Below are 24,617 nucleotides of genomic sequence, written 5' to 3' on the forward strand. Positions count from 1 at the left end.
CATTTCCCACATTTCTTTTGAATTGAAAAGGGTAAATTGTAGTTGTTGTAGTGCTCACAATTAGGGCTGAACAATTAATCGAAATTTTATCAAAATCGCAATATGGCCTACTGCAATTTTCAAATCGCAGGAGGCGCAATATTTGTTAAAGGCGAAATGTGTGTCAAAATACCATTTTAAATGAAATATTGTGGTGCACATCATATTCTACAGACTTAAGAAAACATCTTTGTTTGGTACACATCCCCGCAAAAATCACACCATAATCATTTTAATACGTTTTTCAATGAAAATGAGAATAATGATGTAAAAATGATCATTCCCTCTAATATCGCAAATCATATCGCAATTGCAATATCAGTCAAAATAATCGCAATTCAATATTTTTTCAAAATCGTTCAGCCCTAATCACAATGTAAAAATGTTGATTGTAAAGATGCTAGTAGGGTTTTAGTGAAGACTTGCGCTAAATACTGGTGTAATGTTTTGGACTATTTTGGAGTGCAGCAGTGGTTTGGATTCAGAACACTTGGATTATGCTGCATGTGCTTTTTGAAGTAATATTATTTTAGTTTTTACCTTTTTGGAACTCTAAAGAACCAGCTCCAGTTCTTTTGGAGAACGCTGACATGTGTGTTATATGGACATACAACTTCACCAGTGTTTTGATGGACATTAGGATGAGTAAATAATGACAACATTTTTAGGGTGAACTATTCCTTTAAACTTCTCCATCTTTAGTGTCATTCTCTACCTTTTCTTTCTCAGCGTCTCCCTCCCCCTCTCTCTTTGCTTCTATTTCCTCTCTCTCTATGCTTTCTGTCTTTCTCTCTCGCCCTTGCGTGACTCCAGAGCCGCTTGCATGAGGACAGACATTCAACTCCAATGAAAAAGCTGGCAGCCCAGCCCACAATCCTAATTCCTCTGTTTTCTCCCCCCTCCCTTTTTTCCATCCCCAGCTCTTTACCATACCCCCTCAACCCCCCTCCCCACCCCCGCCCCACCCTTCCCATAAAATAGCAGCCACTAAAATATTCACCCTCCCAATAATATCCATGTCTGCAGGCACGCAAGGCTTTGAACACTGTCACCGTGAAAAGATCTGCTTGATTTACAACATGCATTCTGTAGTCAATGGGGGACGGAGAGAGGTAACTATATGGCTTTCCTCTCCTCACACATGCAGAGGGAGAAGACTAAAAAAAAATCAAAAATATCCAAAAGGATGATAAAATCCAGCTAACTCTTGGAGAACAACTGATAAATTGTGAACCGTCGTCCGTATAACAATCTAACAATTCCAGAAAGTATATGATGGATGGCACTTTGCATGAGGTTCATGAAGTTCAATGTCAATCCAAACTAGCAAAAAATGTTCACAATATGATATTATGACACTATAAAAAAAATCATATTAAAACAGCTTTGGAAACTGACTTTGAACTGATGACAGAACAGTCTTGATTTCACAAAACACACCAATGCACAGACACAAGCACTAACATAAGCACAAAACAGACATACACACACACACACACACAAGCACCAAGCATACATTTACACACAAGCATTTGCATACACACACACAGGCAGGCTGTTGTTGTGTTTGCTTTCATGAGCCAAAGGGTTTGACCTCGCACTTACTACATCACCATATAAACTGGGTTAAATTAAATGATTTTATTTATTCAATTTCATGGCTTATAGTAAACTTTATACAGAAAGGATTTTTTGTCCTCTGAACGGTGAATCTCGGGGTCATAAGAGTTTTCCGACCTCAAGCCAAGGCCGGGACAATCGTGCTGCTGTCTAAAAAGCCAGATGTCTTTATTTAATTGATGAACTGATTCATTGACTGGCTGTCTTGATCGGGTGATACCTGATGGAATCCTAGGTAATCGATGATGGTGGCGGAGGCGTAGAAGATCAGTCCATCACTGCTGACCACTAGGGTGAAGCCGGTCAGAGCCTGGGAAAGAGGCAACATAAGGAAAAGCAGCAGGAGAGTGAGAGATATACTCATTTCAACAGTTTACCAACCCTCTGATTTCCTCTACAACACTGATTATAATGACAATAAATGTTTCCTCCATAATGTTTCATATCTGTGTTGCTTAGGGGTGGTTTTGTCCCCGATTGTGGGAAGGAAGGAGGGCAAACCGTTGTAAAATGTGAATTCAATGCACCAGCATGTGATATTATACAGACAAATGTATGAATGGATATGAGTCCATTTCGTTAATTAGCTAGGCTTTCCAACTGCTGGCTATCAGATGTCAATATTCATCCTTATACCCACAAAACTATATGGATCAACGAACAATGTACTCATGAAACCATATTTTTTGGGGTTGTTTCCTGTACTTGGTCTGATTACGTTCTCACATGTAACAAACCACACCACAGTCCGCTTGGAAGTGGACCAATACTGTTTTTTCAAACAAACCGAACTAAAGGACACACTCTGGAGTTCGACTGAACCGATCTAAACATGCTTGGTGTGAACACGCCCTCAGAAAACATTTTTATTTAACCAAGCTAGATGAAGAAGAATTAGGGCTGGGCAATATATCGATATTATATCGATATCGTGATATGAGACTAGATATCGTCTTAGATTTTGGATATCGTAATATCGTGATATGGCATAAGTGTCTTTTCCTGGTTTTAAAGGCTGCATTACAGTAAAGTGATGTCATTTTCTGAACTTACCAGACTGTTCTAGCTGTTCTATTATTTGCCTTTACCCACTTAGTCATTATATCCACATTACTGATGATTATTTATCAAAAATCTCATTGTGTAAATATTTTGTGAAAGTACCAATAGTCATCACCACAATATTGTCGCAATATCAGTATCGAGGTGTTTGGTCAAAAATATTGTGATATTTGATTTTGTCCATATCGCCCAGCCCGACTTACAACTGAACATTTAGCCCACTTCTTAGAAAATACCGAGATATATATTGTGTATCGCCATTCAGCCTAAAAATACCGAGATATGATTTTAGGTCCATATCGCCCAGCCCTACGAAGAATACTTATTTACACTAACAGTATAGGGGAGTGGTTGCAGAGGAACGTTTACATGTATTCACTATTTATCTGGAAACTTCCCAGTACAGCCAGTCAAGTCTTGTGCTGGTTTCCGGGGAGCACTGCTTCTCACCTCCAGCAGCAGGTCGCTCTCGGCCAAGCTGATGTCCCGGGCCAGGCTGGGTTTCTGTGGGTCGAGGTGGGCCGGCGGGGGGGCTGCCTCCAGAGGCGCTGCGGACTCGGCGACGGCCTTCCTACAGGACTTCTCCTGGATAGCTAGGTAAAGGAGGACGGATGGGGAAAGAAAGAGTGGAGAACGGCGGGACAGAAAGAGAGAGGTAAGAGAAGGGAAGACGAGAAAATAGAGGAAAAGGCAGAGAAAAGAGAGGAAATAATTGAAATAATTGACTGTATCAGTACAGACTGGCATCATGTTATCTAGGTGGAGCAGTCCCAGGTAAGAAACACATTTACTTGAACATTTTGGGCTGTATTCCAGCATCTGTGCTAGTGTGTGTGGTGCAGAGCCCTGCCTTGCCATATTAGCCTATAAAGACTAACATAACAACAACACATTAAATATTGATGAGGGAACACCGGAGAAACCCCCCCACTACCATTCACAGGTCCGATCCAGCAAATGTAGCTATACCAGGGTTGGGTAGGTACGGATTACAGTAATCTGATGTGTAAAAATCACAGAAAGTCACTGTAAAAAACGCAGTAATGTAATTCTAGATACATTTGAAAAAATAAGTAATTAATTGATACTTTAGCTAGCGAATTCAGATGAGTAGGACTCAGTGCTGCCTCTGGTGGCAGAACTGTACAACCTGATATTCAGCTTTGTGCTTGTCTTTGCACTCATACGAACATAAGAAGCATGTTTTTCCACTTCTGTTGAGGGATACAACTTATTTTTCACTCCTTTCTCACTTTTAAAGACTTTTTTTAACGACTGTGAAATGTTGACGAAAATGTAACACAGTCATAGAATTTGAAAAGTCTATTCTGAGAATTTGCATCATGGAAAACTGTGTGTGCGTGCATGTGTGCGCGCGGGTGTGTGTGTGTGTATGGGGGGGGGGGGGGGATTTGCACCTCAGCTCGAGTCAAATATAAGGCTGGATTACGGTGTACTACATATGGGTTACCAGGAAACCACTCATGGTCTGCTTCTAATGTCACTAACATGGTTTTAAGGAATGGAAAAACCTGCAGTAGCTGCGCACACACACACACACGCACACACACACATGCACACACACACACACTCACACACTTGAACACGCGATGGTGCTGTAGCTGCAGGGCTGCTGGGAGTCGTAGTGATGTAGGAGAGATGCAGATTTTTAAAGTCGTGACAACAAAATCCTCTCCGGTCACGCTCCCCAGCCAGTTCCTGATTGGTGGGAAGCAGCTGAGGATTACGGTCCTGATAAACCGGGCTGGTTCATAGAAAGCACACAGTAGTGCCAAACACACAGACACATACACATACACACATACATACTCACATAGGCATGCCAAGACACACAAAAAAAACATGGCAGTGAATTCAATCAATCATTACCATTGATGCCACTGTATACAGTAGAAACTCATTCAACTTTCAAATTGCTGTGTATCACATGATCAAGTATCCGAGCTAATGCATAATAAGAATATTTAAGTTTATGAGTTAAATAAATTGTCAAGCAGCTTAATTTCACTACTATTGTATTAATAACTCAACCACTGCATACAGTAGGAACGTTCAAAATGCTCAGTATGATATAACAACCTGCACTCACTTCAACGATAATCATAACTTTGCCAATTTTGACACTACGTTTCACATTTAAAATGCTTACAATGTTAATGTAAAATATGTGCACAAAATCAATCCTGATCAGCTGACAGCAATCACATGCATTTTCTCCGGGAAATAATGATGTTTTTGTGGTTGTGATTGTGGTTGAGATTGGTTGGTTGGTTGGTTAGTTGGTTGGGTTAGAGGGTTCCCGGACAACTGGTCTCACCTAGTTGGTTATCAACTGGCTCTGTCAACCCAGGATTTACCTATCCAGCTATGAGCTCATTCACATGAAAAAAAGGCAGGGCTTGTAACAAATAGCCACTCACATGCAACATGGACAGACCCAGAGCAGCGTATTTAATATGAGATAAGATTAAACTATTGATCCCTGTGGGGAAATTAGGTCACTGAAGTGAAGTAATATGTTTTAAAAAAAAAATGGCCTGGAAATGCTACAAACATTGATTATATCTCTGATATAATAAATCATCACGGAAAGTGTTTCTACCGGTCTGTAAACACAGTCACCCTGCACTAACAGCTCTTCTTGCTATCTGTTAATTCAATAGTTTTCCCCCGTACAGTTCTTTGTCAGAATGACTAGCCTTATAGCCTCCACTCCCTTAAAGGAGGGGTATCATTTGCTTTTTCAGCAATTTTATATAATTACCTGGTGTCTATAAAATACATCTGTTAAGTTTTTTTCAGTAAAAATCATTTAGTTATAGCTTTAGCTATTCACTTCCCAGTGTTTGTTTCCCACCTACAAGAGAATAGGTCGTTTTACATAAGAAGCTTCTTATGCTAACGAGCTACTGCTCTGATTGGCTGGCCATTCTGGAAGGCCCGCCCTCCTCTTAGCGCTGTTGGGTTGATTTCAGACAGTCCAGTGTCTACATAGATACTGGAGCAAAATCTGACTGGCTTGTACAAGGTGGCATGTTTTATAGTTGCTGCCTGTGGGGAAATGGCATAGTAATATGATTCCATTTTTTTACTGTGATTACTTCACACCTCAAAGTACCAAAATCACCATAAATACTTAGAATTGCAACATCCTAGGATACCCCCCCCCCTTTAACTCCTACAATTAAACATTGATGAAACAATTTCCCCGGTGGCCTCAAGTCGGGTTTCACCAACCAAAAAAAAGTTGTTGAGCGGCAACAACCACAGTAGTGTGTGCGTACAGTAGTAAATGGTCCAATATAATGGCTGACACAAAGAAGCACATTGCTATGCATCAACATGAAGTGTCAGTGCCACTGGGGGGGGGGGGGGGGGACACCGGACCTCTCTTCCCTTGACGGACATGTCACCTCGATAATTAGTGGCACTGTGCCAGAAAAAGAGGGTGACACCGACATGATGAGACTGCTGCGGCAGACCCAGATATCCTAATGCAGTGGTTCTCAACGTGGGGTCCGGGGACCACCAGGGGTCCTTGAGGGGGTTCCAGGGGGTCCCCAGCAAATTGATGAATTGTTAAACTTCACCATTATTTCATTTACCAGAAGTTAACACAATTAGAGAATGTAGAAGAATGACTGTTTTGATCATAGTTTCACTGTTATCTCTCTACGTACAATACAGATAGTCATGGAATTCTGGACAAAATCATATCTAACAGTAAAAATATTCTTAGATTTGGGTTTGAGAGACAAACTCTCATCAAATGGGGGTCCATGTCCCTAATGTGAACTAAATTAGGGGTCCTTGATATGAAAAAGGTTGAGAATCACTGTCCTAATGGTGCCTTCTGTTTTTGGAAAGAGTGAACACAACCACGCATTCAACATTTTACGTTCATTTGATTTGACTAAAAAACACATAACAGACTTAAGAACCGACTTGACACAACATCTCCATTATTTTATAACCTTGTGACATTCAGACCAATTGCGTAACACCTTCAACTTGTAGCAATTAATTGGGACATGCAACTTATGAGCCCGTAATGAATGTTCATTGCAAATAGGGAGATGCTTTTGGGCAGATGGCTTTTAGACTAAAGCAACAAATAAATTATTGTGGCCTGGTTGCTCCTTTGGGATTTAAGAAGTCTGTATAATTTGATATGGAATGTAAAGAACTGAGTAAAGTTGTAATTAAAATATTTTCCTTTATTTCAATACTTTGTCATCGGAGACACCATTTCTGATTGTGTCCAAAAGTTTCCGTAGAGGTACGCACATTCTCACATTAGGCTTGGTTTTTTATAAATCCCAGTGTTTATAAATGAGGCCCCAGGTCTAAAATCTGACTCTGGCTATGTTGCATGGTATTTCTATTTGACAAACAGATCTTTTTCAGAAATACCAGTTCTTAGCCGCCCTCTCTTCCCTCCCTCCCTGCCTTCCTCTACCTCCTTCCATCCACCCATCCACCCCTCCAGCTCTCATCAGATCAGTTGTGGGGCGTAGCGACACGATAATCCATGCAATGATCTCATTACTGTGCGCTCTAGCTGGAAGGGGGCTGGGCTTTCCTCCATCCATCCACCACACTCCCAGCGCTCCATCCATCCATCCATCCATCCATCCCTCCCTCCCTCCCTCCCTCCCTCCCTCTGGCAAACACACAAATTTCAGACTTTCATCACGCAACCCCGGGGGTGGGGGTTAAGGAGAAAGGGGGTGTGTGTTCATGTGGTTGAGTTGGTTGTGTGATGTTGGAGGTGAAACAATAGGTCCTGATGCAACACACACACGCTTGCGTGCGTATGGAGACACACAAAAACACAGATACTCTCACACACACACACATATAAAGCTCACGTCACGCATACAGGATACACCTGCCTCAGTGAGGAAGAGGAGGGACAGTTTGGAGTCCTGCTTGCGTGACTTATAAGTCTCTCTCTGTCTTACACAAACACATGCACACACACTCCCCTCTTTGTGGAGATTTGCTAATGATACTGCATTTATTCAGATTTGTGGCTTATAATATTTATATGCCAGATGTTTTTACAATTTGAATCATGAGGAAATCCCAATTCCTGAATTGTCTGAATTGAAAGTAAATTGAACACTGCTGCTGTAGAACATGTTCACTGCTCCATATTCCCCAAGTATTGAAATGCAACAGCAAAGGTCTTCACATAACTAGTAACTTCAGTTTTACTTTCATGCCAGCAATCATTTCCAGTGTGGTTGTCACTGTTTTCAGAAGATGGACATCTCTCATTTTTAAATCAAAAAACAAAACTTAAATATTTCGATTGGAATTTCCCCATCTGTGCAGCGGTTGACTTGAAGCAGGGCATACTGCGTAAACCCGGCGCCTTTGGGTGCAATGGGGTGACAAACCACTGACCCTGAACTACAGGTCGCCAGATGGGACAAATCTAGCCCTTCTACCAGGCTCTCTCAATTCCAGCAAAACATCACGCAAGGTCTCGTAAAGCTGGCAACACCAGAGGAATAACCAGCTCAGACAGAGTGGGCCATTCACACTGCATTACAAAAAGAGAGGAAACATTCTTCTTTCACCAGACTGCATTCCTCCGTGTGTTAACACGTTACAGGGTTAGAATAAAAGGAGGGTATAGAGAAAGAGTTCATGAGAGAATACAGTGAGTGGAGAAGTGAAGTCTGTATCACACAATGACACAATGACTGACAACTGACAAACAATGGCAGCCTTCAGAGCACCATCTACTCATCCACCCATCCATTGTTAAAGTAAAACAACTTTGCTTTTTGGCAGTGGTGGAAGAAGTACTCAGATCTTTTACTTCAGTAAAAGTAGAAATACCACAGTATAATAAAAATACTCTGTTACAAGTAAAAGTCCTGCATTCAAAATGTTACTTAAAAAAATACTCTGTTACAAGTAAAAGTCCTGCATTCAAAATGTTACTTAGGTAAAAGTACAAAGGTATTAGCATCAAAATGTACTTAAAGCAACAAAAGTAAAAGTACTCATTATGCAGAATGGCCCATTTCAGAATAATACAGTATATATTATATTATTGAATTATATTGATGCATTAATGTGTAAGCATCACTTTAATGTTGCAGCTACTACTTTATATACTGCTGGGTATCTTACAGTAATCTATAATAATATATCACAATTTATTAGTTGATTATATTTTGTATTAATAATCTGAATCTGCAAAGTAACTAGTAACTTAAGTTATCAAATAAAGGCAGTGGAGTAAAAAGTACAATATTTATATAAAGTAGCATAAAACGGTAATACTCAAGTAAAGTACAAGTACCTCAAAATTGTACTTACTGTAAGTACAGTATTCGAGTAAATGTACTTAGTTACTTTCCACCTCTGCTTTTTGGCAAGTAAGCTCTGATCAACTTAAAGGAATAATGAGCAAAATTTTCATATACATCCGTTTTGCTGATCTGTATCACCAATATAACACAACAGTGATTCAACCTATAGCCAGTTCATGAAAGACAAATATTTGCTACAGCCCCCCACTCTCAGTGGTGGAAGGGGCTATGCGCTGTGTATGGAAAGCGCTGTGATCATCAGACCTCCTCGGAGTAGACAACAAGTAGCACAAATTGTCATCAGTCATACAGAATTCCAAATGCTTTGCTCCTCATGGTCTGAAAAAATGGCTAGATTTGTCGCTAGTCACTTTTGAGAACTAAGGTCGTTTTCATATTAGGTACGATTGCTTCGTACCGTGCCTGAGTACGATTGCCCCCCCCCGCTCCACTCCCCCGCCGCTCAGCTTTCACATTAATAATGTTGTTCCGTACCCGAGTACACTTACGTATCTACACACTACATACAGTCGGTGGCGGTATGCACCTAGTTGGTTTGCGATCTGCCAATAAACACAAAGAAGAAGAAGAAGTAGAAGAGTCCACTTGCGTCATCAACTACGCGACATTTGTTTATGTTGTCGCTATATTGCAGCCTCATTTTCTTTAGTTTGTCACGGCATTGTTCTGTTGTTCTATTGTACCCACGCGCATGTAAATACTCTCAAATTAATCAATAAATCTCGGCATTTTTGTGTGTAATATCCAGTTGTGATTGTATGTTTTCGTCTGCCCAAATTTCAAGTAAGCATTTTATTTCTTCAGTAGACCAGAGAGATCCTTTCGCGGTCATGTTCGCGGTGATGTTTTGAACGGGACAGACGAATAGTTATGACGTCACATTGTAAATAGCAGTCCACTTCCATGTTTTGGTACAGTAGTTTTCAGACCTGATGCGAACCGTACCCGAGTACACATGAACCGTACTCGAGACCACCTTTTCAAGTGGACCCGGGAACGGTTCGTTGATCCGTGCCCAGGTACAGTACACAGTGTTCACACTAACCAAAACGAACTGGACTTTTGGGTGAAGTGTACTCAGATCCGGGCCTGGGTCCTTGATGTGAAAGTGCTCTAAGTCATCAGGGTTAGGGTTAGCCTGAAAAGTCACTAAATCTAGCGTCAACATTGTCAAGTAGGTCTTTCCAGAGAGAAATCCTCTGGCACACAGGAAGTGATGCGTTTTACAAACAACAGCTACCTAGAGAAACTTCATCAACAGGAAATCCAAGGAAAAAGACATCACAGCACTAGCCACACTGATCTCTGGGTGATCAATCAAGTGATTTCTGGGAAGTGCAGATCAAGAACAATGAGAATCTCAAGCATTACCACTTCAACATTGTGCAATGAAAGGATTTCTACCACTGTACAACCAAAATATTGTCTGCAATTTCCCCTCTGTGAGTTCAGTATTTATTGTGCTAGGAGCTTCGTCACTAAACTAGCTAGTGCTCTCCACTTTACATAGACTGTGAACTTAAGTGTTGCCATGCAGCAAAGAGAACTACATAAATATTTGAAGACAGAGACTGCTGTCAGTTTTTTCATGTTGATCAAAGAGTTATCAGTTAATATCCTTTCACTTTGTGTGTATGTGCTGCAGCTGAGTTGTGTTGTATCTATGTGCTGCTCAGAAATGATTGGAATGAAATGTGATAATGAAATTAATACTAAATGGAATGTAGATGAACAAATGCAAAACATAGGCAGACAAATGCAACCAAGGGATTCCGCCAGAGAGCATTGGATCATGCCTGCAGTTTGGTGTGTGTGTGGTAGCTAGATAGGGAGTATATCAGGGTATGGGGCAGGGAATTGGTGTCTCATTAGCAAGATGACACTGTGTGCCTATGTGTGTGTGTGTGTGTAGTATGCCGCTCTCCCAATAGCTCTTGACGGGGTCAATGAGGCCTGAGCACTTCAGGTTAAAAGCCTACTGTATGTTCTGGCCCCAACAGTGTTCACACACTTTTATCTGTCAAGCCAACTTAACCTCTCACATATAAACACATACAAAGGATTGCACATGCACATGTACACACACACACACACACACACACACACACACACACACACACACACATTAAAGCAAGCACATATGCACACAGAGACACATATAGACACACACACACACAAAACCCTGTGTTATACTAGTGAGGAAATTCCATTCATTTACTTTCATCTACTAAAGCATAACCTTAACCATTACTGCTATACACCTAACCATTACCCCTAATGCAACTTGATCGGTTTACTCCTGCCTGAACCCAATCGTAATTCTAACCTCAACCCCTAAGAAACCTTTTTGCTAATAGTCACTTTTTTTTTTTAAAGACATTTTTCAGGGAATTTCTGCTTTATTGGGCAGTACAGTTGAGAGAGAGTCAGGAAAGGGGGAAGAGAGGAGGATGAGCTATTCCTTTAAGTATGTTTTTACTGAGGCATTGTACTTCACTACATTTTAAATCACATCCATTACAGAGTACCAATTTTCTCGGCTGTCCATAAGGAACAGAAACTGGGCCATCATAAATTGGCCAATAGTGGAGCCATTGGCAGTGAGAATAGTACTCTGGCTTTACATTGTTTGTGCACTTTTAGTAATTTCCAAATTTTCCAATTAAAACAATCTAGGCAATGTTAGTCCCTATGGCAACAAAACAGTGCTCTCACCTTGTAGTCAGTGGTGCACGCTCGTCCAGTGTTGTATCACAATGTGCGTTTGTAACTGCAGGGAATGATTTATCCATGACAACAATATTTTTGCCAGCTTTATCAAGTTTGGGCAATGGTAACGAAACATTTTGCCAAATAGCCTACTATGATATGATACTTAAAGAACCAACCTACTGGAGCGTAGCAATATAGTAGAGTGGATCTCTTCTTCTTGACAATGTTAAATGATTGACTGATTATTGCAGGACTGTAGTTGACAGAGGGCTATGACAAAAGAATGCAATATTTGTGCTCCAAGGTAAAAAATGAAATGAAATAACAATAAATTAAATAATATTTTGTTATCGAAGTAAATGTGACAACATATCGCGATATGGATTCGAGGTCGTATCGCCAGCCGTAGTTCTAAATAGAACCGTAGATGTACCATATTGCACCAAATGGTTACTCAGATTTGTAGCCTTTCAATTCAATTCCTTTTTTTAAACAGGTAAGTCCCATTGAGATCGAGATCTCAATGGAATGGTTTTCAAGAGAGACCTGCGTACACAACAACAACAAAACAAAACAAACAAACTTCACGACAAGTTATTTCCAGACAAATGGATGGTAAATGGACTGCGTTTATATAGCGCTTTTATCCAAAGCGGTTTACAGTATGCCTACATTCACCCATTCACACACACATTCACACACCGATGGTGGCAAGCTACCACACAGGGTGCTGGCGCAACCATCGGGAGCAATTTGGGGTTTAGTGTCTTGTCCAAGGACACTTCGACATGCGGACTGGAGGAGCCGGGGATCGAACCACCAACCTTCTGATTAGTGGACGACCAGCTCTACCTGCTGAGCCACAGCCGCCCCACATGACATGACAGACAATCCACATGCAGACAAAATAAGAAAACTAAGAGAAGACAAGAGCAATCCCTATATAATGCATCATCCAGCAGCACCCTAAACATCTCTATGGAGACAAGTCAGTCCAATTTGAGTGAGTCCTGAAGCCTATTCCATCTATTAGGAGCGTAAAAGGTGAAAGCGGTCTTTCCTGACTCTGTGTTTGTACGTGGAATGTCCAGTCTAATGTATGCCTGCGAACGTGTATGATATCCTGTAGCACTGAAACTTAAAAGTGAAGACAAATACAATGGTAGCTTGCCGCTAGCTTGTAAGGCTTTATAAATAAACAAAAGGCAGTGTTCTCTTCAAGTGGTAAGAGATGGCCATCCTACTTTCTCATAGAGAATACAATGATGTGTTCTAAGCATGTCACCGGTTATAAATCTAAGAGCACTGTGGTAAACAGTATCAAGGGGTTTGAGCGTCAGGGCCCCAGCGTGCATATAGATCACATCTGCATAATCAAGCACTGATAAAAATGTTGCTTGTACAATCTGCATCCTACTACTCATTGTAAGGCATTGCTTATTTCTAAAAAAGAAACCCAGTTTAAACACTGGACCTTGTGAATTTGAACCCCATTTATTGTACTAATGTTAAAATTCATAGGATTTTTTTGTATGTGAACTGGTAAAAGCATGTATTTTGTCTTATCTGGGTTTAGCACAAGCTTAAGTTTAGGGTTAGGGTTAGAGCTAACCCAATAGAGGGCGCTGATGAGTAAATTACAGTGTCATCAGCATAATAATGAATAGAGCTGTTCTGAATTAAGCAGCCCAGCTCATTTATGTACAACGTGAACAAGATAGGACCTAAAACTGAGCCTTGGGGCACCCCTTTAGTGACTTCAATGAAGTCAGATTGATGGCAACTATTGCTTGAGTTCTGCCAGTAAGATAGCTCGGAAGCCAGTTACATGCACTGATGTCAAAACCAGTTGATTTAAGCCTATCCAGAAGAAGAGAATGATCCACAGTGTCAAATGCTTTTGATAAATCTATTTATTTATTACCAACTGATTGCTCAAATGATTCAAAACTCAAGCTGCACACTTACCAAGAACACCACCTTTTACAATCTTATTTTCTATATTTCAACCAACTGTCTACATTCTTCACATTCTGGCATCTGCCTTAAAATTCAAAATGTACTGACTGACTAATGACTGTTCTTTTTTTTTTTTTTCTAGTTTTGAGATCTGAACCCCAAAAGATAGTAAAAACACACACACACACACCTCATTTCGTCCCTCAGAGTAGTGCATCCCAAGCCCCAGCAGGAGGTCAAGGCTGTTGTCTGTTTGGACAGCTGTGAGAAATGGGGCTCAGGGATTGGCTGACCATGGGATGTGTCCCGGCCTCTAGATGTCAGTCATCAACATGTGAGGAAATGTGCTGTTTATATTATCTTATTATACTGTTTTTACTATCTCTCTATCTTCTCCCTATCTCTTATTTTAGGGGAGAGCAGAATAAGATGAGCTAGTGGGTAAGTTGAGTTACCCCCTGTCTCCTAGCTATGGTAAGCACTATGTGTCATGTGACCAGGCATTTACAAAGACCTCAATTTCAACAATGCTGCGATGGAACCAGCCACATAGGACAAGTACTAAGTACATTTATGCTCATAAAACTGTTTCTTGCAACAAAAAGTACATTTTGTTGGATTTTGTATTTTCCTGCAGCCATTTTCCTGGACCACTTTTTTTTTTTTTCTTTTTTCAAGGTGCATTTTCATTCTTCTCTCGTTTAGCTGCATTCTTACCAGTTAATTTGAAAGTCAACATCCTGAAATATGGGTGGAAGCATTTGTTTTAGTTCTGTCTCATTTTTTACAGGTGTTGTCATTGACATATCTTTCTGTTTCTGTTATCAGACGAGGGTCACAAAATGCTAACAATACAGAAATTACCATTAGTCAGTTATCATTTTGTGACCCTCGATCAAATCGCTTTTTTATAGTTGTACAGTTGTTTGACAACAGAAAGATATGTCAGTGACAACACCTGTATTGTGTTATACATTATGTTGAAACACAAAATAAGTGATCACAGACAGAGTTATGGGCGAAGTACTGCAGCCATGTTTGTGAAAAGGGCCTATTGTGCTGATTACGATACAGCGCCACAGCAGAGTAGTGCAGCCATTGCAGTTACAAATGACAGAAATCCACCGAGCGCAACATGTGTAATTAGTTTTTTTTATTTATTTTTTGTTTCATGCAGACACTGGAGCTTTGTTGAGGCGGCACGAAATTTGATAGAGGCGGCCATCTCGTAATTTTCTATGCAGGAAAAACCCTGTAATGTAAACACTTGCCGGGAATCAGAATTATTTCATTCAGAATTAAAAAAATATGGCTCATCTAACTGTAGATACTGTCGCAAATAAATAATATAACGGTTCAAAATTGGGCATAAGACCACAATTGGCCACCTAAGCTGTGACTGACTGATGTTAATACATTACTTCTGATTGCAAAGCTGGATATAGCAGGAACAAGGTACAATAGTACAGCTGCAAGAACCTAGAAGGCATAAGTACTGATGAAGAAGATGAAGCTCCAGGCTAAGCTTTGGGAATGACCAAAAAAAAAGACTATGAGAATAATGGGCACACATTTTTATAGCAGAAATGCTTAAATACATGAATGAAGAGATTGTAGGAAGACACTTTGCGAGTGAGCAAAGCAACAAAGACCCTAGCAGATCCTTAAGAAAGAATCAATCAGCACGTTTACATGGACTGCAATATTCCAATATTAACCCGATTAAGACAATACACTATAAGAATAAGACACTGCCATGTAAACAGCATTTTCTGATTACCTTAACCCAAATAAGGTCATAGTAAGCAATAGTCGAATTAAGACATGTAGAGTATTCCGATTTTAGTCGCATTAATGACTACATTTACATGGACTACAATAATCTGACTATTGACCTTATTCTAAATAAGACAATATTTCGATTAAGGTGTTTACAGGAGTTGCTTATTGAATATTCCATTCATATTCCCGTTTACATGCTACAGAGCATAGTCCGATTAATGACTGAAGACGCACACCCACATTACGTCAGAGTTTCTCTCCGTAATTTAACCTGAAACCCTTTCTGTCATGTTGCTACCGTGGTCGGGACAAAATGTTGGGACTTGTTTTTACCGGTGGCAGTCATCTTTTCTTTTGTAAACAAGTTGCGCAACACTCGCTGGAAGCTAGAGCGTGCGTCGTCAAGCAGTTGGATTGCCGTACGTGTCGCAAAATGCTGCAAAAACTCTGACAGGACGTCACAGTGCGATTAAGGTGTATACATGTCTACAATGCACTTCAATAATGAGACTACAGATCGGAATACTCCCATGTCTTAATTTGATTATTGCTTACTCCGACTATGACCTTATTCGGGTTAAGGTAATCAGAAAATGCTGTTTACATGGCAGTGTCTTATTCAGAGTATTGTCTTAATCGGGTAAAAATCGGAATATTGCAGTCCATGTAAACGTGCTCAATGGGTAGGGTTCGACCAATATCGGTCAATACTGATACTTTTAGAAACCAATAAGAAACATTTTGTGCTGATGTTCAGTATTTATAAATTTGACCTTTTCCATGCCAAAATTACCAAGTGTTCAGTGTTTCCCCCACAATTTTATTCTTGTCAGGGTGGAAAAGCCTCAGCATTTAGACCATCATGGGGCACCAAAACACTCTAATGCAGGGCGATCCACCACACCCACTCAATAAAGAATGAATTCACAAAAAACATAACTGAACAAATAAATGAATAAATAAAATGTGCAAAGAAGATATAATGTCATTGCGGGTGTTTTTATTTTGCTGTGGTCAGGGAGCCTCTATCATATCGGAGGTGGATGATATATCGGATGTCATGTCGTCCACTTCCGACTCTGGCTCATCTTACCCCGCTCTCCCCCAAAATAAGAGACAGGGAGTACATGTGTGGTGAGAGTCTATAAACCCTACAAATAGCATGTGTTAAACATCATTCATATATTGTTTAGTACAGTTCAGACCTACTACTGCAGAAAGAACACAGAAATCTTATTTAACCTGCTGGAGAAGCCCTGTTCTCTACTTCTCTCTCCTGTTCTTTCTCATGTATCATCTCCTCTTCTTTTTCACCATCATTCCTCTCCATTCTTCTTTTCTCCTCTTATACCCCCTTGACACTGTCCTTCTCTCCTCCCTCCCATCCCTCTTCTCTTTTCCCTTTGCCTCCCTTTTCATCTCTTTTCTTAGTTTGCTCACTCCTTTCCTCCCGTTTGATTTTTTCTGCTCTCTTCCCTTCTCCTATCCCCTCCTTCATGCTCTTCTATCTCCTCTCTTCTCCTCTACCATCTCTTCCTCTCAACTCCTCTCCTTCCTCCTCTTCTCCTATCCCTCTCCTCCTTTCCTCTTTCTTCTCCTCCCTCCCATTTCTTTCACCTCTTCTCCTATATCCTTTCCTCCTTCCTCCTCTTTCTTTTTCTTATCCTTGTTCTCCTTCCCTCTCACCCCCCTCTCCTCGTATATCCTTTACTCCTCCTCTCCCTCTCTTCCTCTTCTTTCCTTTACTCTCTTCCTCCTTTTCCTCCCTCATCCTCCTCTTTCTTCTCCTATCCTTCTTCTCCTTTCCTTTACACTCTCTTCTCTTCCTCCTCCTCCTCCTCCTCCTCCTCCTCCTCTGTCTTTGCCCCCAGGCTTCTGTTTGCCTGCCAGGTCGGCAGTGTGTTGCAGATCATTTTCATGGCATGGCTGAGGTCAGAACCTCAGTCTGTTCCAGTCACGCAAACCAAACGCCACCAAGCACAGCCTTAAAGGGACAGTACACACACACACACACACATTACCACTTTAATTCAGTTATCCCAGTCAGAGAATGTTTAATAATTACAAATGAAATCATAGGTTTCACTCTCACCACTATTATCTCCACCTCCAACTAAAATGTTCCCATATGCGTCCATGGGACAAAATCAGATCAAAAAGGGGCGTCTGGGGTAATGTGGATCAATTTGGGAGTCCTTAACATGAAAACATTTGAGTAACCCTGCCTTAAAGGAATATATCAGGTTTTTGTAGATTGCTATGTTGGTAGCAGCCTTCTCCAAAACAACTGAAGTCAATGGGGACCTGTTCTTTAGAGTTCCAAAACAAAAACAGCCAAACAATCACACTGTGAATAGAAAGACCTATACACCATTATTTGTTGCAAATCAATCAGCTGTAGTTCAGATTTGCACTAAATGATGGTGTAAATATACTGTAGGTCTTTTTGGAACTCTGAAGAACTGGTCCCCACTGACTTCAGTTGTTTTGGAGAAGGCTGCTATGGAGTTGTGCTGGCAACCTCCCTGTGTGTTATATGGACAAACTTCACCTGTGTTTCAACTGGCATGAGGGTGAGGAGATCATGACAGAATTTTCATTTTCAACTATTTTCAACTATTCCTTTAATAAACTTGCATTCCTTTAAGCTATGAGTTGGTAAGTTGGGGGAGTAATGGCAGACATGGGTCCTGGGCTGAAAAGATTTAAAGTGGTCGAGATCCTGATTTTTAAAATTTGTTGCCATAATTTGTGCCAAGCGGTTGCGGTGATGTTTTTGCACTGCACTTCCCAGAGATTTTCTCTTATGTAAGTTTGAGTTTCTGGCGGTGGCGCTCTTTTCTTTTGGCGCTTTTCCACTGCATGGTACCGGCTCGACTCGACTCGACTCGCCTTTTTTGGTTTTCCACTGGCCAAGTACCAGGTACCAGGTACCATATTACCTAGTGCCTGGTACTTTTTTTCGTAGCACCTCCGTCGAGGTTCCAAGCGAGCTGAGGCGAGCTGAGGCGATACCAAAAGGTGACGTGAAAACACTGCAGACCACTGATTGGTCAGAGAATCATCATCGCGACACGGGACGTATATGCTAACGTTAGCTACCAGGTTAGCGGTTAGCTTACCCTCTTGTGTCGCCTTGAGCAGCCAGAGAGCAGTCTGCTGTCTCGCTGCCTTCAGCCTCTTCTGAAATAAAATCTGTCTCCTTGCTGTGACTAACAGCCACACACCGAGAATCAAGAACACCATCGCTTCGATATCCTCCATTGTAGCTGTGTGTCGCGTTTCATGCAGCGTCGCAGCGTCGCTATGACGACCAGTTTGGGGGGTGGGGCACATTGAGGGGGTACTATCTGCAGTGGAAAACCAAAGTGGTACTACCAAAAGTGAGTAGAGTCGAGGTGAGGCGAGGCGAGTTGAGCCGGTACTATGCAGTGGAAAAGCGGCATTTGACTGTTCAGCCATGGTGGTTATCACTGCTCATGCCAACTACCAAGTTCTTCTTTTATTCCAAACAAACTGTAGCTTAAATGTAAGATGAATCACTTCCTGTGCACCAGAGGATTTTTACCCGGAAAGACCTACCAGACGCTGTGTGTTTAGAACGACATGTAAAAGCTTTCATGAACTGGCTATAGGTTGAATCACTATTGTGTTCTATCAATCATAGAGTAGCGTAGAGCACTGGTTCCCAACCTGGGGGTCCCGACCCCCACTAGGGGTCGGCAAAGCTTCACGGGGCGTCGTAAGGCGCGGTGAAGACATGAACACAAGCTACATTAAGTACACAGTTAAAACAACCAAAGAGCTAATAGAACAACGGCCGAGCGTCAGGGAGAAGAAAACACTGAATTTGTCCGAAATAAGCATAATAAGTATGTATGATAGTGAAAAATAAATAATACAGAGAATTGTATAAAACGTTCCTAAAAATATCAGGAAAACTAATATTTGCAATATATATATATGCAATATTCACATAATCTGCTCAATATTCATCCAAATTGCTCATTTTACACAAACTTCCTGCCGTTATTGCGTTCACTATTTGGGTTAATTGTACAGTTATCAGTTGTTCTGTGCTGTTATTGTTATGCATTGAATATAATATGAAATATCCATAAAATATGTCACTTCGTCAGGGGTCATCTGTTTACTCAGTGATAGAATAGGGGTCCCTTAAGGAAAAAGGTTGGGAAGCACAGGCGTAGAGTGTATTTATTTTTTTGAAAATGTCACTGGTCATTATTAAGAACCCCCCACTTTAGAGGTTAGTAAACTACTCAATTAATTAGTTGTGGTAAAAATGCCTAATGTTGATGTCGTGGAAGCGAGGCTTGGTCAGACAGACATGTGGCGCCGTCCCACACAGGAACAAAGGACAGCATGGCCATGATCGTGACGATCGTGGCAGCTCTTTCCACCACCAATTAGGTCGCAGCCTCTGTTGACACCCAAGCTGATGGCTTCCATTGTGTGAGCTGATGGACCCCACTAACACCCGCCCTGCAGGAATAAGGAGGGGTGTCTGTGCTCATGTCAAGACACGCTACATGTCTGTATCCATATCTGCATATGTGTGTGTGTCTCTGGGTTGTAGTGTAACCACGCATATTTAATCAATGAGGACCTAACCATTCTAATAGTTGACCTGCGTGACAGAGGGCCTGTGTGTGTGTGTGTGGGTTCTACCACCATGTGATCATGCCTAACCGATGAAATCTTGGAAAATGATAACAGATTTGAGTTGACATGGAAGCCAATTTGTTACAGCTTTATCAAGACTATCAGGCTTTAGAATTCAGGGGCAGGGGCCCTAAAACCACACATTTTTAAAGGATAAAGCTGGTGTTTTTTAATGCATTGCTTACCGTCAACAAATCCTATGAAAATAACAAAATCAGCAATTTTGTTTTGTTTTGCCAGCAAATCTCGTCCATGTAGCCGGTGCCCAATGAAGCCATGTCCCAGCAGCCACAGAACTCCATTGTATTAAAAAAAACTATTAAAAACACGTCACAGAGCCATGCTGTTGCTCTGCAGCATATTTCATCATCACGATGTGCTGGGCCGGCCGACTTTTTCCTTCCTTTCCTTACAATATAATAAGCCGGCTGTAAACACGTTTGCGATGTCAGGAAAGTAGTTCCGTAGCACCGAAAATAGTCCCCGCCGTAATGAAGAATTTGTTCCCATTTGAATTTGATTTGATAATAACTACAACAGCCTGACTTTTCGTGGTAACAGTTAGCGATTTTTAAAATGGAAACTATGTCTTTGTGAGCTGTATTTCAAGGTTTTTAGTTTACAATTGGAGCCAATGTCTTCCGGGTTGACGGCTAAAAACAATACGTGAGAAGTCAGAAAGTAACGGGAGTAGAGCAAACGCATTGTTGATTTTGTTATTTTCATAGGATTTGTTGACGGTAAGCAATGCATTAAAAAACACCGGCCTTATCCTTTAAAGTAACATTTTGCATGCGTTTCACAGGGCCGATGATAATGACTCCACAAGCAAAATAATAACTAGAGCAGCCTAAGCCTGAAAAGAAAAAGAAAGAATAAAAAATTGGAGCTGCAAGGTTTTCATACTTGACAAATAGACCAAGCCAAATCAATGACAACATATTGTATAGTTGCAATCATACATGGGAATTTACAAAAAAAACAAATTCTCCTCAACTCTGCAAAAATTGATATTATTGCGAAACTAGGTTTTTGCTGGGCGTTGCCAGCAGTTGCATGGAATGTCTTGCTGTTTGGGAAAATAAGTACTGAGCACTGCTACATTCAGAGGTATATTTTGTTTTGTACACATTCTACTAAAACCTGCTCAAAAGCCATGAACACAATGATAAAACATTGAGACATATTGAGACGCTCACATACAGTAGTGAAATAAAAAATGAATACCATCCTGAAGGAGTTGAATATGAATATTATTGGTTTCTTTCTTGTTGTGCAGGCCAGTCAGAATAAATCCATATTGGAGAAAAAAAAAACAGGAGAAAACAGTTTTATGTGGAAGAACATAAGGAATCTTCTAGAGAAATCTGAGGTAACACATTCAAAGACAAAGTCAACAGTGAGGACTATGTTGGACAGTCTAATACTATGTCCTATCACTTCATGTTGCTGTAAGGAGGTTGGATTTGAACTTGCACTAGGGCTGAACAATTAATCATCATTTTCTTGAAATTGCAATATGGCCTACTGCAATTTTCAAATCGCAGGAGGTGCAATGTTTGTTAAAGGCAAAATGTGTCAAAATACCATTTTAAATGAAATGTTGTCGTGCTGCAGGGATGTCCTGGCCTACACATCATATTCTACAGACTTAAGAAAACATCTTTGTTTGGTACAGATCCCCGCAAAAATCACACCATAATCATTTTAATACGTTTTTCAATGAAAATGAGAATAATGATGTAAAAATGATCATTCTCTCTAATATCGCAAATCATATCGCAATTGCAATATCAGTCAAAATAATCGCAATTAGATATTTTTTCAGAATCGTTCAGCCCTAATTTATACACAGAGAGATAGGGCTAAGCAGGATAAACACAGCCATGCACTGCTGGTAGGACCCACCCCCTGGTACTAGCTAGTTGAGTGTATATACTGTTGACACACACACACACACCAATATCATGAATATTGAACAAAGCCTTAAATACAGGGTTCCAGGGTTTCAATTTCAAAATTCCATACTTTTTTTCTAGACTTTAATTTCTTTGTTAGATGATTTTGGTGTTGAATATGATTTACAGTCATCTTTCCCCTACTAACTCTGCCATATCACTTTATAGATGAAAATGATCCTTCACAGCAACAAATACTTTTCCAAACTTTTTGTGCAATTTCCAAACTTATCAAGAGCTAGAAATTACCAACATCTTTTTCCATACGTTTCCAAACGTGTGTAAAAAAATGTAGGAACCCTGTAAATATCCCTCCACAATTACACTGACACAAATGTATATACTAGGGCTGCAAGATATGGTAAAAAAATAAATAAATCATATTGCGATTATTTTGACATGTATTACGATTGCGATATGATTCACGATTAGTATGAATGATCACAATTTTCATTTTCACTGAAAAAACGATTAAAATCATGATGACATTTGTTGAGGTCTGTAAGAAAGAAACATGTTTTTTTAAATCTGGAGAACAAGATTTGTAGGCCAGGGCATCTCTGCAGCACTAAAGTACTTCATTTATAATGTTTTTTTTCTCACACATTTTACCTTTATCAAAAAATTGCAGCTTCTGCGATTTGGATATTGCACTTGGCCATATTGCGATTTAGATAATATTTTGATTAATTGTTCAGCCCTAGTATATACACACACAGGCACATATATACACACAGACACACCCCTTAACTCCAGCTTAATTGATTTAGACAAGGCTTCAACAATAGTGTTGGGCCAACAAAGACCTCAGTGGTGGATTTCACAGGCAGGCAGACACATACACACACACACACACACACACACACACAGCTCTGCTCCTGTTGAGCATCATACTGGACTGTCTGGTGCGGTAGGGGGTCAGTCACGTCGGCCTTTGTTATAGTGACAGCCCAATCTGTACAATTACTGACCTGACACCAGACAACAACAGACGCATACCAGAGGAGGCAGAGAGAGAGAAAAATAGAGGAAAGAGAGGAAAATATTTTTCAGAAAATTAAAGCTACATTCACTAATTTCCGACATCTAGCGGTTTTGAAGTGACTTGCCACCGAATACAACACTGATTGTAAAGAAACTTCCAGCTCATCCCACCTCCACCCTCTCCCTCCCCGTCTCTCCCAGAACCGGAAGTTACGCCCACAAGAACTAGAGACAAACACTACACAACTTGATGCTTGACCTGAAAATCACGTATCAAGAATCAATTTTCAATGAGTTTCCCACTGATGTTAAATATGATTGATAGCACACAGGATATACACAACCTGGCCCAAAGTATGTGGACACCTGCTTGTTGAACATCTCATGTGAGCACTACCAGTGAGCACTACCAGCTAGCTTTGCATCATCTGAAAAGCAACATACAGAGTTGATTCAATATTTTATTTGATTCAATATTTTATTTGCCAAAAAGTCTGCGTATTCCTTTAAGGAAAAGGTGCGTCGATTAAACAGTTAAACAGTATTTCTCTTGATATCTGTTGTCCCAGTGAATTAACAGGTGCTGAATGCACAAAATAGAAAGATTCACTGTAACTCAATGTTCCTCTCACTCTAACCCTATGTTCAGTTGGAGTTAGAGTGAACACATGGAAAGTCAGTGGAAGGAGGCGAATGGAGCGAGGTGGACCCAACTTGGCTCTAGGTGCAAACTGAGGTAAAAAGATGCTTGCTCCAACTGAAATTTTAAACTCGAGGGAGAAATTCGCCTTAAGCAGAAAATCAGTTTCGAGCTGGACTCTATACAGATTTCTCCCAATATCTAGTATTTTACACCAGGAAAATGTCCATTGGGTATATGTGACCAGTAACACTGATAACACGACATCTGACCAAAAAGTTTATAAAGGCTAGATTCCCCAAAGAAGACACCGGTGGCGCTGTCGTCAAAAAAAAAAAATTAAATGCAGCAGGATTGATTTTTAGGTGCGAGAGTGCTCTTATATTCTCTTGAGTCCCTTCCACCCAAAATAGTTGTCAAAGTCATTTCTGGGTTTGTAGATATCAGAGATAATTACAAGACAGCCTCCACACCAGAGGGCACATGGGATTGGACTGATCATCTCTCTGTATGCCGACATAAATATCAGCCTGGTTGACACCGACATTTGACATGTCGCCAATTCAGGTCAAAAAGCTCCTCTTAATCCCCACAGTGACAACAATCATCGGTTAACCGAGTGGATGACCTTGACCCTTAATCTGTTTCATTACCCAACCTTCCACCCTCCAAGCCACGAGAAAATGACAAGAGGGGGAAAAAAACTCAGAAGGCCACCATGGCAGATGAATTTGACTACTGTATTCAGCCTGTGTGCTGTTGAGCCAGGAGAGGGCTTGTGTATGTATATCCATCACATGTTCT

At 40.7% G+C, this 24,617-nt stretch overlaps 1 protein-coding gene across 1 annotated transcript in view; it reads right to left on the minus strand.

Annotated features, from left to right (window-relative positions):
• Positions 1 to 24,617, minus strand: part of ahrrb (aryl-hydrocarbon receptor repressor b) — a 41,578-nt gene that overhangs the window by 11,524 nt on the left and 5,437 nt on the right. Inside the window, exons 3-4 of the mRNA XM_071537597.1 lie at positions 3,172 to 3,314; positions 1,880 to 1,969 (exon numbers count right to left, since the gene is read on the minus strand). Of these exons, the coding sequence (XP_071393698.1) occupies positions 1,880 to 1,969; positions 3,172 to 3,314 (233 nt within the window). The remainder of the gene's footprint in view (positions 1 to 1,879; positions 1,970 to 3,171; positions 3,315 to 24,617) is intronic.

Source organism: Centroberyx affinis, unplaced genomic scaffold (assembly GCF_046629955.1).
Source record: "Centroberyx affinis isolate AG114_WGS23_722 - 3 ecotype Tasmania unplaced genomic scaffold, CSIRO-AGI_Caff_v1 ptg003073l_1, whole genome shotgun sequence".
NCBI classification, from domain to species: domain Eukaryota; kingdom Metazoa; phylum Chordata; class Actinopteri; order Beryciformes; family Berycidae; genus Centroberyx; species Centroberyx affinis.